General features: G+C 52.4%; 1 protein-coding gene across 3 annotated transcripts in view; it reads left to right on the top strand.

Annotated features, from left to right (window-relative positions):
• Nucleotides 1-17481, top strand: part of Foxp4 (forkhead box P4) — a 54449-nt gene that overhangs the window by 20075 nt on the left and 16893 nt on the right. For all 3 annotated transcript variants that reach the window (XM_021637284.2, XM_021637281.2, XM_021637283.2), the window contains exon 3: nt 13038-13133. In XM_021637284.2, the coding sequence (XP_021492959.1) occupies nt 13038-13133 (96 nt within the window). The remainder of the gene's footprint in view (nt 1-13037; nt 13134-17481) is intronic.

Below are 17481 nucleotides of genomic sequence, written 5' to 3'. Positions count from 1 at the left end.
ACTCGGTATGTAGACCAGCCTGGTCTGGAACTCGCTGAGATCTTTCTGCTTCTGCTGAGATTGAAAAAGTAAGCCACCACAGCCGACGACATCTTATTTTTATATTGTGTTTCGTGTGTGTGTGTGTGTGTGCGCACGCGTGCACGCACTCGAGCATGTATGAGCATGTAGTGTTCAATGCTACAGTGTGTGTACAGAGCTTTGGAGAGACCCAGGAATCAAACAGTCTTTGGGGATATGATCCAAGGGAGCTGGCGAGCAATTCCCTCATCCCTTTGAAGCACAATCTCTGGGGGAGGAGGAGACCCATTCAGTCTGTGCTTTCTGCTGAGGCAGATTCCTGTATCAAAATATAACCAGACATGGGCTGGAAAGGGGACCCAGCAGTTAAGAACTCTTGTTGCTCTTGCAGAGGACTTAGGTTTGACTCACAGCACCCACATGGCAGCTCAGCCATCTGTAACTTCAGTCTCAAGGGATTCGGTGCTCTCTTCTGGTCTCTGTAGGCGTCTGTAGGCAAGTGAAAATACACATGATTAAAAATAAATCTGGGGGGCTGGAGAGATGGCTCAGCGGTTAAGAGCACTGTCTGCTATTCTAAAGGACCCAGGTTCAATTCCTAGCACCCACATGGCAGCTTACAACTGTCTGTAATGCCCAGTCAAAGTGATCTGACACCTTTACCCTAATGCACATAAAATAAAGATAAATAAATATTTAAAAAATAAAATAAAATAAATAAATAAATAAATCTGAAAAAATATGTACCCCTAAAAGTTTCCTAAGGCCACATATGTTTTTTGTTTTTTTGTTTGGTTTGGTTTGATTTGTGGGGTTTTGGTTTGTGTGTGTGTGTGTTTGTTTTGTTTTGTTTTGTTTTGTTTTGTTTTGGATACAGTGTAGCCTTGGCTATCCTGGACTTGCTTTGTGAACCAGGCTGGCCTGGAACTCACAGAGATCCACCTGCCTCTGCCTCCCAGAGTGCTGGGATTACAGGCATGTACCACCAGGCCTGCCTAGGCCACATGTTTTATATGGCTGTTTTGGATCCTATTGAATCTCTTTGCAAAGAGAATTATGCAAAATTTCAAATGTGGCAGGGGGTTGGAGGAGTCACCTAAACTAGAAACTTTAATATAAAAACAAAAACAGACAAACATTAAAAACCCCAGGGCCGGCAAAATGCCTCCGAGGCTTGCCAACAAACCTGACAGCTTGAGTTGGATCCCTAGGCCACCCCAAGGTGGAAGGAAGGAAGCGACTCCAACAAGTTGTCTCCTGCCATCTACACAGGCACTGTGGCTCTGTGCACACATAGGTACTCACAAAATAAATAAATACAGTGTAACTTTCAAAAGCAAAACAGAAAGCTTGCCATGAGGCATAGACACAGGCCTCTGGGGAACTTGGGAGAGGTGGAGATGTTTGGGTGGGAGAGGCAGAACCGACTCTGCTGATCAAGTTTCTGGGCTCAGCCCTGTGCTCGGGCCGTGACTTACCGTCTCAATTCCACGGTCAATTGTTCCCGTTTGTTTTGAGGACCATCCCAAAGTCCTGGAAAAGCCTGTATCAGCTTCACAAATAAACTGGGATTCGGATCTAGAGGCAGGCAGAGGGCCGGTTTATTCATTTAGGCTCACCGTGGGCAAAGTGCCTGGACCAAGGAAAATATGTGAGACTTAAAACTTTATCGGCTCCACACTGTGAAAATAACCTGCAAAATTAAAATTATGAAATTTTCAATTAAAGTCAAACTTGGCCTATGGGCTGTCCTTCCATTTCTAACGGATGAATCGAGGCTTTGGCGGGGGGGGGGGAGGTCCAGCAATTCTTGGTCCCCCCGAAAACAGGTGTTATTATTGGTGGGGTAAGCAAGATGGTTCCACCCGCCTGTCAGCCACAAGCAGGAAGTCTGCAGAAGACGGCTTTTGGATTCTTTTTGGATACGGTGTGCCATTAAATGTCACCGAGCCTTACCCTCCCTGGGGAGGGGCAGTGTCATTGCCACCTCAGGTAGCAGAGGTGGCAGTGACAGCTTGCAGGTGCCTCCTTCAGGGATGAGCGCTGTCTCTCCTGTCGCTCCCACAGCGTACATGCACACTAATAATAATAAAAAAACCCTAAAGAACACAGAAAACAAAAGCCAAAATTTAAAGCCAAGTGTAGTAGCACACTCCTATAATCCCAGCACCCGGGAAGCTGACGCAGGAGGATCTCAAGTTTAAGAATGGTCTGGGCTCCTTGGCGAAACCCTGAGTCAAACATATTAAGTCCTGGAGCTCTGGAAACGGCCGAATGGAGAGAGTGCTTACCGTTCAGGCGTGAGAACCTGAGTTTGGGTCCCTCACACCCACATAAAAGCTGAGTGTGGCGGGACAAACCTATAATCCCAGCATAGTGTGTTGGGGTGGCGGGGTGAAGAGGAATCCCAGGAACCGGCTGGCCATACAATCTAGTTGAAACTATAAGCCCCAGGTTCAGTGAGAGATGCTTGAAAAACGGACAGATAAAATTGTAAAATGTATTGTGGCAAAGCAAATGAGAAGGACAACCCAGTGTCAGCTGCTGACATGCGCATGTGAACACACACACACACACACACACACACAGATATGCACAAGCATCCCGCTGAGCACTGTGGCACATCACAGTACTTAGGAGGTGGAGGCAGGATGCTGAAAGATTCAAGGTCACCCTCAAGTACACAGAGTTGGAGGCTAGCCCACAGGAATCCCTGTGGGAGGGAGGGCTCTGTCCACTGCCCTAAGTGGCGGATCTAGTGCCTGCTCAGAGGCAGGGGATTGACAGAATGAGTCTGCAGATGGCTTCTGCCCTTCTAGGGTCTCCCAACCCTGATCCCTTTGTCTGTGGGTCCCTGCCTCTTTGCTGTGGGTAAACAAGTCTTGGCCTTTAGGAGTAATGAGCTGAGCGACAGCCAGCCAGACAGGGCAAGTCAGAAGTCAGGCTGTGGCAGGACTTGAGGCTGGAGGAAGCAGTGCTGAAGAGGGCAGCCACACCACTTTGGAACAAGAGCTGATACTCTGTTTCCATGCAACAGCAGGCGGGGACCTTGTTTAAACAGAGGTGAGGGGGCGACCCAGCTGAGCTGCCAGGCCAGTTGGCTGCACAGAGTCCCTTGCTGGCTGCCCCATTTCAGTGTTTCCCGGAGCCTTTATTAGTAACAGAGCCACTGGAGCACCAAGCTCCATTATCCCCCGGGGCTTTCCCCACATCTTCTGTCCCACTCTCTGTGGCGACTGCTGTGAAGGTAGTGTGGGAGGGCCCCAGACCTTTCAGAGCCACTCTTTAGCAGAAACACTAGGGCTCAGTTGGTGTAGTTGGTGCAGCTCAGTTGGTGGCCTGCTTGCCCTGCATACATTATGCCCTGGGTTCAATCCCCCAGCGTGAACTGGGCATGATGTCACATTCCTGTAGTACCAGTACTTGAACAGTGGAGACAGGAAACCTAAGTTCAAGTTCATCTGCTATGGTACCGACTCGAAGGTCAGCCCAGGCAAGCCACATTGAACCATATTTTGCCTCCTCTGCTGAAAAAACTGTGGGAACCCTCAAATACCCTTGGGCTGGTGCCCCTGGTTTTGGAAGGTTTTAGGGACCAGTCTGGTTTGCTGGCAGACAGCTGGACTTGGAGCCAGGAGGGCCGAACTGGTAGAGTGGAGGTAGGCAGAGCCTCCGACCACCGAGCTGAAAGGCGGCCTGGGCCCCCAGCGCCAGCATTCCCATTGTCCTTGGGTTGCAGGGGTGACAGGTCAGAGAGGGTCACCAGAGGGTTGCCTAGCGTCTGGGAACTCCCACCACAGTTGCCACGGCAACCGGGCCAAATCCCACCCTGGTCACATCCTGTGAGGAGATTCAAAAGAGTTGGGGGGAGCTCAGCGCAGTAATGGGCTTTTAACTCACCCCCTCCGAAGAGATGGGGGGTGGGGAGTCAGGGGGTTGGGGGAGGGGAGGAGAAGAATGGAAAGAGCCTTTTCTCCATCTGGCCCTCTTCTGCCCGAGCTACTTAGAAGGATCTGGGGGCTTCCAGAGGGGATCAGCCCCACCCCGCCCCACCGCGCACAGGCTGCCAGCAGTTGTCTGAAGGCTTCCTGCTGGTCAGGGGCCCATGTCTTCAGTACTCCAGCCTCACGCCCCGGATTCCGCTGCTTCTGCGCTGGTCCTGTAACTAACTTTTTTTTGTCCGTCTGGAGACAGAGTGGACAGAGAGAAGATACCCCAGGGTGGGGTTTAGGGGGTCGGTGGGGATTGCTTCACAACCACACCTCAGCCCAAAAGTAGATGGGGAAAGGCAGATGAGAAGTGATGGGGCTGGAGGTCATGACGGGCATCACTGTTCTCCATTTCCTAAAGTAGTAAGCCAAGGGCCATCCCATTTGCTAAGAGGTAGGCCCTCTGGGAGAAAGGAAAGAGCCCAAGGCCTGGGGAACAGACCCCTGGCCTTCCTCCAGGAGAGGTACGCTGGGCCATCACCTCCTTTACATGGCAGAGGATTAGTCCCCACTGAGGACGACTGTGGGACTGGAGGGGGATTTGGGGGATCTGTTTTTCCTGAGGGCAGAGGGCTTAGGGGGAGGGTTGATAGGGAGAGGGTTGCATCCCAGTCACCCATGGGCCCCCCCTAGAACCTGCGGTGTGGCTCAGTGTTGCTCTGAAATGTCCTACTAGGAGCCCCTGGGGAAGGGATCTGCCAGTCAAGCAGTGTGGACCAACAGACCCGCGTCTAGAGAATTCTACAGCTAAGACAGAGGAGCTGGCTACAGCCACCCTGCCCACCTCCACACCTCCACTCCTCGTCCGTGGCTGTGTATCTCCCCCAGCCCTGCCTTTCCCAGCACCGTGCCAAGCCGGCTTTGGCTGTCACCGGGCGCTGAGCTACCACGAAGCTCACCTGTGCTGGCGCCCGCGAGGGCAGGATGGAGGCGCCTTGCGAGGACAAAGTCCTTTCTGTGCTGCTGGCCCACGGCTGGTCTGCACCTGCTGAGGCCAACCTCTCGTGAAGAGGGAACCTTCTGTAGGGTTGGCAGGGATCCTGCGACGGTGTGGAGATATCCCCCCCCCCCCGCCCGAGAGAGGGCCTGTCTGTGTGTGCTTCGCTGGTTTTCATTTTAATGGTTCTAATTTGAGAATGTGCCGATGTCATTTTTACGAGGTTGGTGTAAAAAAAATTTACAGCCTTTTCCAAAAAGCTTTCTTAAAAAAAAAAGATCCAAGGGAAGAAAAGTAAAATCACTTCGAGGGTTTTATAGTCTCCCACCACACACTCTTTGCCCCCCTTCGCTCTGTGATTTCATCTTTATGTCTCTTCACTGGAGGACAAAGTTTTACTGGCCAAGAACCTGTGTCTCCCTGGGTTAGTTCCCTCTGTGGTGGTTACCACTGACCTCTGACCCTGTCCATCCCCTTCCCCTATCTATCTGAAGAGTTTTGAGGGGTGGATGAGAATGTAAGGAACACTTATTGGACACCTGCTGTTTGCTAGCAGAGGGTTGGGTATCACTTTCTGCTCAAAGTCTTCCTGGGACCCTCCCCCCACCTCTGTCGCCAGGGGTTGGGTGAGGTACCTTGCTCTGTCCTGCCTTGGCGTGTGGGTGTTCACCTGTAATACAAGCACTCGAGAGGTTGAGCAGGAAAATCATGCACTTGAGGCTAGGCCACAAATAGTAAGACTTTGTCTTAAAAAAACAAAACAAAACAAAAGAGCACTGACTTGTCCTGGGGGACTGGGGTTCGATTCCCAGCACTTCATGGCAACTCAACAGCTGTCTGTAATCTGATGCCCTCTTCTGGCCTCTGTGGGCACCAGGCACATAAGTGGCACACAGACATACATGTAGGCAAAAACAAACAGATGAGATTGTACACATTAAAAGAAAAAAAATTATCAAAAATAAAATTTAAAAAACCCCAATCTTTTAGGAATGTGACTCAGTCAGGTAAAGTGCCTAGGATACAAGCATGAAGACCTGAGTTCTTGTCCCTGTGCCCATTTAAAAAGCCTGGGATCTCAATGCTGGAAAGACAGAGACTGACAGCCAGCTCAGCCAAATCGGCAAACTCATGAGAGACCCTGTCTCAGAACACAACAGGGAGTGCTGTTGAGGAAGATACCATTGGTCTCCACACACAGGCTCACTCGTGTGATAAGCCTCATGTTCGCTTTTTTCTACCACAGGGCCTTTGCACCATGTGTACTTAAGTACTCTCTCTGGAAAGGATTGGCGGCCTCTGTGGTGAGGAATCTCCTCAAGCAGCCTCCCTTACCCTGCTTGGTGCAGCTTGCCTTCCTCAGCCATAAGTGTAGCAGCATCTGGGTTTGTCTGGTGGTCGTTAGGCCCACTAAACTGGGGAGCCCAGGCAGTTAAGAGTTGCTCCTTGAACTTGACAGTGGCTCCTGGGACCGTAGGTCAGTGACTGAGTTGTCCTGGGCCTGAAGCTGATGGCCTTTCCTAAGAATGCTTCTCAGATTTGAGACCCCAGGAGGGGCTGGGTGGAAGTAGCATTCCCAGATACCTTCTGGTCTCCCCTTCACCTAGATCCAGTCTGCCCTCAGCCCAATTGATGATCAACACAGGACCAGCAGCTCAGGGGCTGAAGGTGCTTTCCCTGCATGCTTGCTGATCTGAGTTTGCTCCCTGAAGCTCATGTAACTAACTACCAACACAATATGGCTAGGTCTGAGTTCCAGTTTTGTCAGACATTTCAGTGGCAGACAAGAAGTGTGGTTTCTGTCTAGGGCTGCTCTCAGCACACACGTGAAGACAGTTTACAGGTGTGGAGTCTCCCTCCACTCATGGCCTACTCACTCCTTTTCCCCGTAGAGCCCAGCTGAAGTCCCAGGTGTGCCGGGCCACTGTCTTCTCTGGGCGAGCTCTGGGCCCCTCCCTGGATCTCCGTGTTCCTTGTCGACCTCTCTAACATTCCTGTACTGATGGGATATTCAGACCATTGTTGGATTATAACCAACCATTTGGATCCCACTTGATGCCCTCCAACACTCAAGGCTCCCCAGGCTGTGGCTTCTGAGTACTGTTTACTTCTCTGCTCTTCCAGCGTATTCCTGCCCACCCCTCCTGGAGGGACAGGGAAAGGGCAACGCAGACTGAGGTCCTGACAAAAGGTTCTGAGCATCCCTGTACCCACCTTCAACTGCAAATCCTCATCCCAGAAGTGGGAGACCTTACCCCCCTGGGACTTCCTTCCTTCCTTCCTTCCTTCCTTCCTTCCTTCCTTCCTTCCTCTCTCTCTCTCTCTCTCTCTCTCTCTCTCTCTCCCTCTCCTTTCATTTTTTGAGACAGGTTTTCTTGGTGTAGCCTTGGCTGCCCTGGACTCGATTTGTAGACCAGGCTGGCCTCAGACTCACAGAGATCTGCCTGCCTCTGCCTCCCTGAGTGCTGGGATTAAAGGGGTGGGCCACCGTTCCCAGCTGAGACTTGTTCTTTTCAATGCAGCCCCCCAACCCTGTTCTAATCACGTCAGCCTCCATTCTAGACCCTTGTTGGATGCTCCCTGATGCTGTCCATCTGCCATAAGACACTTGTTCCTAATTGTGGGAATCCTGCTGATGACTTGGGGGTGCGGGAGGGTAGTTCGGCTCCATCGGAGAGATTGGAGAAGGTACAGGGGAGGAAGGAGAGCTGAAGAAGTGAGCAGACCCTTCATTCAGGTGGTACTGTGCAATGAGCACTCGGTGAAAAAGTTCAGTGACAGTGATAATGCTCAGGTTCTGGGTGCCAGGCGCTCAGCTAAGCTCTCCATGTGTGTCACCCCATGTATTCCCACACAGGATCCATGTGAAGAAAGTTAGAGCTCACGCCAGCTTTTCAGAACAACAGACTGGAGGTCAGGCTTTGCTAAGGCCACTCAGCATAAAGGGGGGGGGGGAGGTCTCTCTCACCCTCTCACCAGGGTCTGTGTGCTGAATGGACAATACAGCCCTCCTCCAGAGACTAGTCCCATAAACCACGGAGTAGTGAGTGTGTTTGTAGCTCAGGCTAGCCTCAAGAGCTCTATGTAGCTAAGGATGGCCCTAAATTCATCTTTGCTGTTTGTTTTGGCTGTCCAGGAATTCTCTCTGTAGACGATTGAACTCCTAGATCTGCCTGCCTCTGCCTCCCAAGTGCTGGGATTACAGGCGTGTCCCCTAGTCTGGTTTTCTGTGATGCTGGGGCTGAGGCAGGTTGCATCCTGTTTCACGAGGAGAGTTTTGTGCCAGTCAGACACCACTGCTGCATCCTCTGGCCTGCATCCCCACCGTCATTTGCTTTTCAGTTTGAGGACCGGAAGGAGAAAAAGAAGGCTTATGGAGGGGTGGGGGGAGGAGAGACTGGCTCCCTAATTTCCAGTCTCATGGGCCCCTCCCTCTTTGCTCTCCTATCCCTCAAGATTTCCCTGATGACACCAGGCATGGTACACTCTCCTTTAATCCTAGCACCCAGGAGGCAGAGGCAGCCAGATCTCTTGAGTTTGAGGCTCCCCTGGTCTACACAGAGAGTTTCAAGGCAGTCAGAACTTCATACTGAGACCACTGCCTCAAAAAACAAAAACAAAAAGATTTCCCTGATGGCTTGTGCCATGTTTGGGCATCTGAACACCGTTCCTTCTCAGGAACTGTGCTTCGTCTGGGACATCCCTGGTCTCCTCCCCATCCTCAGCCTAAGCTGCTTTACCTCCCAAGTACTGGAAGCTTGGACTGGAGAGAAAAATACACAGATCTCATAGGTTTTGCCTACAGCCTTGGGGCCTCTTTCTGAGGCCCTGTTACCTCGGGTCTGTTTCCTTGTCTATAAAGTGATCATAGTTACACCTGTCTGGCCTAGCTCAGTGCAGGGATGCCCCTAGGACAGTTCTGTAAGCATCCACAGAAGTGCTGTGGCTCTGGCACTGTGGGCCTCTCGGCCATTCGGTCACTCTGCAGAGGTGCTTTGGGTACTGCAGGGCTCACCTTTGAACCTGGCTGGGACCAGCCTGTGCCAGCCTCCCATACTTAGCCAGGACCAAGACAGACTTTGTGTGTTGGGATTATGCCTACTGTGTGCTGAGGTGGGATTATGCCTACTGTGTGCTAGGTTGGGGTGCTCACAGCTGCATTTGACTTTTATAGCCTCTTAAGGGACTCCTGGTCCAGTAAGATGACTTAGTCGGTAAAGTGCTTGCTTTATAAACTTGACCTCTTGAGTTAAGTCCCCAGAAACCATGGAGAGAGGAAAACAGACTCCACAAAGCTTTCCTCTGATCCCCACATACCTGTGCACGCACGCGCGCACACACACATAATGGGTGGCTCCAGTCTGGCCAGCATCGTTAATGATGCTGAGCTGGACTGTGTGACGTCAGGGCCTGTTGCTTCCGTATCTCAGAGGCTGAGGGTCCAGTGGTTTATTTAACCCGCAGTGGCAAGGGCAGAGTAGGCATTGGCACTTAGTGCTCTACAACCATGAATCAGACTCCGATGAAGCTTCCTTGTCTTGGACCTGTCTCATCCTTTAGGCCAACAGTCTGCAAAAAGAACAGCCCAGGGTTGGGGGCTCTCCAAGGCCCAGAGCACCGTACTCAGCCAGGATCTGCCTGTGTGAACAGCGAAGTCCATGGTACCAGGTAGAACCCAGGACAGCAGGGATTGCCCACTGAGCAGTGTGTGACATGTCATGGTCCCCCAAGGAGGGGAGCACAGCCCCGCAGTCTGTCCACACCCGTCGTCTGGCATCTACAGGGTTTTCTTTAGTGGCAGCTGGGTCAAGGCTGGCTCTAGGCAAGTATGAGAAAGAACTCGTTTTGTCCATCACTGGCTTGCCATCACTAGACCCAGGCCTGTGTGTGGTGGAAAGAAGGGGCTGGAGTGAGTGAGTGAGTGAGTGGCCGAATGACTGTGAGTGATCAATGAGACTGAATAAATGAATGAAAGACTGTGTGAGCGACTGATTGACTGACTAAATGACTGTGTGTGACTGACTGAATGACTGTGTGGATGAGTGAGTGAATGAATGAATGAATGAACTGTGAGAATGAATGACTGAATAATTGTGAGTGACTGACTGTATGAATGACTGTGAGTGAATGAATGAATGAATGACTGTGTGAACGAGTGACTGAGGCTCCTGGAACCCATGCATTCTCCTCCAGTCTTTCCTCGTGTGTCCCCAGCACAGTTCAGTTTTCTGCAGTGGGAGCCATTTCAAGTCCCCTGTGCCCCTGCCTCATCTCGCTTCAGGTGTGCCTTCACACTGGAGGAACACTTGTCTTCCTCCTCCTCAGCTGCTTGATGAGCTGGTCCTTCGGGACTCCAGGACCCCGGCTCCGTGGCCTTCTGTGCTCCTTCCATGTGCCTTGTATGGTATTCGCCCTTCAGCTCCATGCCTCTTCCTCAGTCTCTGTAGAGAACACCCGCTGTCAACACCTGGACACCTGGGCACAGGACCACCCAGCATAACCCAGAACACAGTAGGCTCTTCGCTCACGCTAACGAAGGTGGGGGGAGGGGGGACGAGGAACAGGCACCCTGTGTGGGAATAGGGAGGGGTGAGCAGCTTCCCCTGACTCAGATGGCCTAAGGGAGAGTGGAGGGTGGGAAGGGAAGCCAACGACGGGGGAGTGGAGGGGCCGTTGCCTCCAGGAATGAGTGGGGGGTCCTGTCATTTGCCCCCACCCTGTAAACCTCGTAATTTCATGCTCCGGAGAACCACAAAGTGAGAGAGTTGGTGGGGAATGGATTCAACTCCCCTGGGTCCTCTCCAGCCCCAGAGACTGGCCAGGCTCTCTCTCCCACTTTCCCAGAAACCCCTCTGCTCTTTTGAATCACCTGTGCTGGTCAGCTCTGGCCCCGCCCCTACTCCCAGCTCTTCCCCCCCTAGTCTGACCCTGGCTGCCATTCCATGCTGTCTTCACCGTTAGAGAGCAAGAAGCGTTAGGTATGGTTAGACCTGGAGGCCAGTAAAAGCTTGGCCACGGAGGCGGGAATTCCTTCCTGGGGGCCCCAGGCCACCTCCTGGCCTCCCCATACCAGCCCCATCTTCCTATGGTCCCACCAGTCTCTTGACCCAGGAAGGTCTGATTTCTGTTTTCTAAAGAAAACCCTTCCGGAGAAGCAGCATTCTGACCCCGCCTGCAAGCCTGGAACGTTTGGGGCGGTCAGGGTCCAGGGCCTGCCAAGGAGCATACACGTTCCCATAGACACACGGGTGCGTATTTAGATAGTGTCCTAAGGTAAACGAGACTGAAGCCCCAGTCAACAGTGGGAAGGGCCGTACAGGTGGACTGAATTTATATGGTCACACTGGGCACACAGTGTAACTCAGAGGGTGTTTGCTGAGCTCTGCGTGTCCACCGCACGCATCCATGGTACCGCTGGAGCTGGGGCTGGGGCTCCCTGGTTGAGTGCTTGCCTAAGGATGCGTAGGAGGCCCCCGGTTTGATCACTGAGAGAAGCATTGGGAAGAGGGCACAGGAGAAAGGAAAGAAGAGTTTCACCTTAAAAGATTCTGGAGTAGGAGGATGGGATCCACGTGAGAAGGAAACAGGTGTGTGCCGGGGTGAGAGCCAGCCACAGTTGGGCACCTTCATCGAACAAGTGTGGGCCGATGGGGGCCGGAAAGGAGAGAGCCACCTGGGAGAAGGAAAGGGTACACGCTTCCCGAATGCCAACGAGGCGACAAGCGTCGGTCCTTTAATCCCTCCGCCTGATTCTGAAGTGGGTAATGTCCCAGTTTTACCGAGAAAGGGACGTAACCATTGAGAGATGGAATGACTTACTCAAGGTCGAAGCTGCCGAGCTCCAGAGCTGGGACTGCAGCGCGTAGCTGCCTGGGGCTGGAGCCCTGCCACCAGGGCCTGGGTCCGTGCTCTCTGGGATGCCTCTGAGGGACCTGGAGCTGACTGGACAGGTCCTCACTTGGACAGGACCAGGACTTGGCCAGACCCAAGGAGCACATTCCTGGGTCTCTTTGACCCTTCAGCCTCCTGCCAGACTTATGGCTGCCCACCTGTTCCCTGACTGCACCTTCCCCCTCCATCCCATTCCTAGGATTCCCCTTGCCTCCGTCCTTTGTCACGGTGTCCAGACTCCCATGTGACTGATCATTTAGACACAGCCTTCAAATCTGGAAAGGTTCCTTGGGGCCAGTGACCCCTTCCCCTCTACCCTACCTCAGCCCCATCTGACCATTCCCCTCTACCACACCCCCACCTGTGAGCCTTAGCTCCAGGGCAGGGCTGCTCCTGTAGCTCCTTGATTGACACCTACCACCTCTCCTCCTTAAACCTGGGAACCAGACTCCCTGGGCTGATCAGTTACTTACTTACCCTCCTAAGGACTTGGCTGCCTCATCTGGAAGAGGAGGCTAATAAGCTACCTCACAGCTTTATGGAAAGGAAGATCAAGAGCTTGCCTGTAGCTCTGAGGGATGCCAGAGGATTTCAGAGTTCGAGGCCAGCCTGGTCTCAAACATAGCAAGTTCCAGGGCAGCTGTGGCCTATGAAAAGGAAGGAAGAAAGAAAAGAAAGAAAGAAATCAGCCAGGCACTCAGGGAGGCAGAGGCAGGGGGATCTCTGTGAGTTTGAGGCAGCCTGGTCTAGAAAGAAAGTCCAGGACAGTCAGGGCTACACAGAGAAACCCTGTCTCGAAAAAACAAAACAGAGAGAAAGAAATCTGTGAAGCCCCAGTCACGTGGATGTTCAACCCAAAGTACCTGCTATTAGACCCCGACTTCGCCCTCGTGAACTTTCGCCTGGGGTCTTTTTGACCCTTGACCTTTTCATTTATGTCCCAGTTGAAAACCAATGGCCTCTCTGATCCCTGGGTGAGTCCTTGACTGTACCATGATCCCTACCATGACAGTTCCTTACCCCAAGCCCTTATGGACCTGTGAATCCCCCACACCTTTTCTGTTCTTCTTTACTACCCGAGTACACACACACACACACACACACACACCCGCCCTCCCCCTTCCATGTGCTCATCCCTGATCCCAGGCACTTCTGAGGGCATTGCTGGGCCTCACACTGACTCAGCCCCTGTCTTACAGGCTCTCCAGGTGGCCCGGCAGTTCCTGTTGCAGCAAGCCTCCAGCCTCAACTCCCCGGGGAACAATGACAGCAAACAGTCGGCCTCTGCAGTGCAGGTGAGAAGGGGGTCACCCACCCATGCTAGGCAGGGCTGGGACGGAGGGCAGGGGCTGGGGTGGGTCTTCTTGGCACAGGGGGGATCAAGGATCCCTCAGAGCTGGCCATGCTCCTGAAACAAGTACAGTCACTGCAGGGCGGGGCGGAGACACCACTGCCTCCTGGCTCCACCTGGCTGGCCAGGCCTGGGTCTGCCTAGCTTCTTTGTCTGCTCCTCTCTCTGGACCTGACTCACTGGGGTTCCTCCCGCTGGCTCTCTGGCAGTCCTCTTACCTTGTCCCTATAACTGAGTCTTGGCCCCTCCCAGATTTCTCAGTTGAAGAATCACTAAGTCTCCCTTCCCCCTTCTCTCTCTCAGTCTCTCCCGGTTTCCTGTCTCTTGACATCTCTCTGTCTCTTCTGTTTTCCTTTGCACAATCTGCCCTTTTTTCCCTTCTCCCCTCCCCCCCCTCCCAGCCTGTCGGCCCATCTGGCTGGCTGGAGGGGGAGGGGGAGCGGGAGGGGGTAGGGACGCCTGGCCTTCTGTTTACCTTTTGTGTCACAAAGAACTTGGGAGAATTGCCGTCTGGGTCCCAGTAGGTCACGACTCTGGCAAACCGCCTTCCTCCCAGCCATTGGAGCCCAGTCCCTGCTGTGGGGGTTGGGGAGGAGGTGGGTGGAAGGAGTGGGGACAGAGGGGAAGATTAAGCCGGGTTCTGAAAGGAAGTTTATGTAAAGGGGAATGGGGTGAGTTCTGTGCAGAGTTGATTGTGAGCACTCTGGGGCCCTAAGGGGCCTGGAGGACTTAGGAGAGCAGAGATTTAAGGTGGGTTCAGGGCGCTTGCAGGACACAGGACTGAGTTTGGTCCTGGGAGAGGCTCCAGTGCTCACAGACAAGTTACCAGTGCAGATTTCTGGGAGTTTTTTTGTTTTTGTTTTTGTTTTTAGCATATGTTTGGAAAGGACTTTGAAAAAGTTCAAGGTTCCAGACAGCTGTGCAACCATGAGTGTCAGTGGAAGACTCTAAGAGGTCTTCTGAGTGGGGAGTTGGCCAAGGGGTATGGCTGAGATGGGGTAGGGGACAAAGGTCTGGAAAGGCAACCGAGGGAGGGAGAGGGGGAAGTCTCAGGGGGAGACAGTTCTCTTGGGCTGTCAGGCTAGCTAGGTCTCACAGGATGAGGGACCTCCCTGTGGGTGTTCTACAGCCACTCTCCTCATGCCAGTCTGGCTTAGGACCTCCTTGTAAAACAGGGAGGTGAGAGCTGTGAACAGGAGCTCCCTTCCTCTCTCCCCTCCCTCCCCTGCAATTGGAAAGGGTCTTGTGAACCCCAGCAGGACAGGAGGAGTTAGGTGACTTTGAGTGGAGAACCACCCCCAGGGGGGACTTTCCAGCTGGATGTTGGGATGGTCACTTCCTTAGCTTGCCTTCCCCTGCCAAAGAGCTGCTGTGCCGGGCTCCGAGAGAGAAACGGGGTGCTTTGTTTGTTGGTTTGTTTGTTTGTTTGTTGTTTTTCCAGACAGGGTTTCTCTGTGTAGCCTTGGCTGTCCAGGACTCACTTTGTAGACCAAGCTGGCCTCGAACTCACAGAGAGATCCACCTGTCTCTGCCTCCCCGAGTGCTGGGATCACAGGCGTGTGCCACCGAGCCTGGCGAAGGTGGCTCTTTTCTTCCTTCTCACCTTCCAGTCAGTAATCAGCTTCTCCCTCCATTCAGCAGATACCGAGTACTTTTTTTTTCTTTTGCTTGTGTGTGCACATGTGTTCGTGTTTGTGTGCATGTGACATGTGAAGGCCAGAGGATAATCTCACTTGTCATTCTCAAGGTAGCCTCAGAATTATCAGCGCCTCCTATGAGACAGTCTCTCCATGGCCTGGAGCTCATCCCCTGGCCAGCAGTTCCTGGGGATGGGTGTTGAAGATCAAACTTCCAGGTCTTGCCCAGCATTTACGGCACCCTCCCCGCCCCCACCAGCCTGGATACAGAGTACTTATCCAAGGCTGGCCCTCATACCCTCGGGACAGCTGCTGTTATTAATCCATTTGCAAATGAGGAAGCCGAGGCTCAAAGAGGGTGTCTAACTAGTCCAAAGTCACTCCATGCCCTAATTTCTCTTGCTGTGATAAAAATGACCCAACAGAAAAAAACAGCTTAGGGAAGGGAGGGTTCCGTCTTTGCAGGGAAGTCAAGGCAGCTAGGCACGTTACATCCAGCAGCAGAAAGGATGAATGCATTGGTGCCCAGTGTCAGCTTGCCTTCTCTACCCATACAGTCCAGGGAGTGGTGCCAACATGTCCGTCACTCATTTTCAGGGCCCATCCCCCTCCCCACACACCCCTGTCAATTAATGTAATCAAGACAATCCCCTACAGGCATTCCCACAGGCCAACCTGATCTAAACAATCCGTCACTGAGACTCTCTTCTCAAGTGATTCTAGCTTGTAGCAAGTGGACAATTAAAAGCGTCACACCCTACAAAGAAGGGCAGGGACAGGACTGAGCCCAAAGAACTGGCTTCAGATCTCTGTTCCATGTGCTATCTCCACCAGAGGTACCAATGCTGTTCAAGCTCCTGGGATCCTAGGGACATGGGGGGACTGGCTGGAGGGATGCTCCGCCTCTCCTTCCCACCAAAAGGCAAACCCTGTTCGCCTTCCTTGTCTCATTACTCCCACCTCATCTTTACTGTCTCTAAGGAGGGATTGTAGAAACTCTGCCTAGGGCCTAGGAGCCTAGAAATAGCTTTTCTGTGAGCTCTGGGCTGGTGGGGAAATGGGAGGACTAAGGCTGGGCCCTTTACCAGAAAGTATGTGCTGTGGTTTTAGGACTTGAGTGACATTGGTAACAAAGGGAAGTGGTTGGGGCCCCACAGGCACATTCTGCTCCTGGACAGGTCACTTGTCCCTCACCTCAAGCCTCATTTACCATCTTCCTGCAGCCAGCCTTTGTGAGCTTCCAAAAGGTATTAAGCCTGAGTAGTGTCCATCGCTGCAGGCAGATAGAAATCAGTCGCCAGAGGCTGAGCAGGCAGCCAGGAATTTCAGGGAGGTAGCCAGGGCCAGGTTCATTGGCTTGTTGGCTCCATAATTCTGGAAGTTGTACTTTTTTTTTTTTTTTTGACTTTGTGTTTTATGGAGTTTTATTTTGTTTTGTTTGAGGATGGGGTCTCATCCAAGCGGTTATGGTGCACATCTTTAATCCCAGCACTGGAGAAGCAGAGGCAGGCAGATCTCTGAGTTCAAGGCCAGCCTGGTCTACAGAGTGTGTTCCAGGAAAGCCAGGGCTACAAAGAGAAAACTGAAACTGTCCAAAAAACAAAACAAAACAAAAAAAAGGGGGGGGGGAGGGCTTTGTGTAGTCTGGGCTAGCCTCCAGTTCTTTACGTAGATATAGAGGAAGGTGACCTTGAAGTGCTGATCCTTCTGTCTGCCTAGGATTGCAGGTACGCACTACCACTCCTGCTTTATGTAGAGCTAGGAGTTAAACCGGGGCTCTGTGGGCATTTGGATAAGTATTGCCACCAAGCTACATACCTACCCTCCTTGTGTTAGTATTTATTTAAAGTAGTGGTGAGCATAGCGTCCTTCCAGTTGACACGGGTCCGATTCCCCGGCCAATGCACCAATGTCAGTATTTATTTTAAAATTAAACCACCACATATACACAGGTCTGATAGGAAAGAGTTTTATTGGATGTGGGGGAGGGGGAGAGAAAGGTAGGCTCCCCTAGGAGAGAAACTGAGGCAGAGAGAGTGCAAGAGAAGAGAGAGAGAGAGAGAGAGAGAGAGAGAGAGGGTAGGAGTGGCAGACCACTTATATCTGAAGCACCTGGCCCAGATGATGTCATAGGACGTTGTCAGGACCCTAAAGGCCCCTAAGGGCAAGCCAGTTGTGAATTGCCTGCACAACATGACATCTTTCCATCCCTGTTTTATTTTGTTCTTTGAAACAAGATCTCATGCTGTAGTCCTGATTGGCCTGGAGTTCACTATATTGCCCAGCCTGGCCTCAGACTTGAAGTAATCCTCCTGCCTCAGATTCCATGTGGTATGGAATAATCAGGCACTCAACCCTGTTCCTGGCCAACACTGTCTGTCTCACCCAGCTTAGACACAGAATTAGCCTGAGGGTCTTCTGGTCATTTGCAAAGGGAGGAGACACAAACGGCATGGCAGCCTGATGCCCCACATGATGCCCACCTACCAGGGAGCCCTGAGTCCACCCTTCAGAAATTGAGTTTAGATCTATTCCAAGGCTCAGTCCCTAATATGTTTCCTCCGTGTCAGGCACTCTCTTCTAAATCAGGGTGCTTTACCCAGCACCCTGTGTTCAAAGTGGATGGAGGGCTCGGGATCGAGGAGAGTTGGCATT

Source organism: Meriones unguiculatus, chromosome 16, assembly GCF_030254825.1.
Source record: "Meriones unguiculatus strain TT.TT164.6M chromosome 16, Bangor_MerUng_6.1, whole genome shotgun sequence".
NCBI classification, from domain to species: domain Eukaryota; kingdom Metazoa; phylum Chordata; class Mammalia; order Rodentia; family Muridae; genus Meriones; species Meriones unguiculatus.
This window is presented reverse-complemented; position numbering and strand designations above follow the sequence as displayed.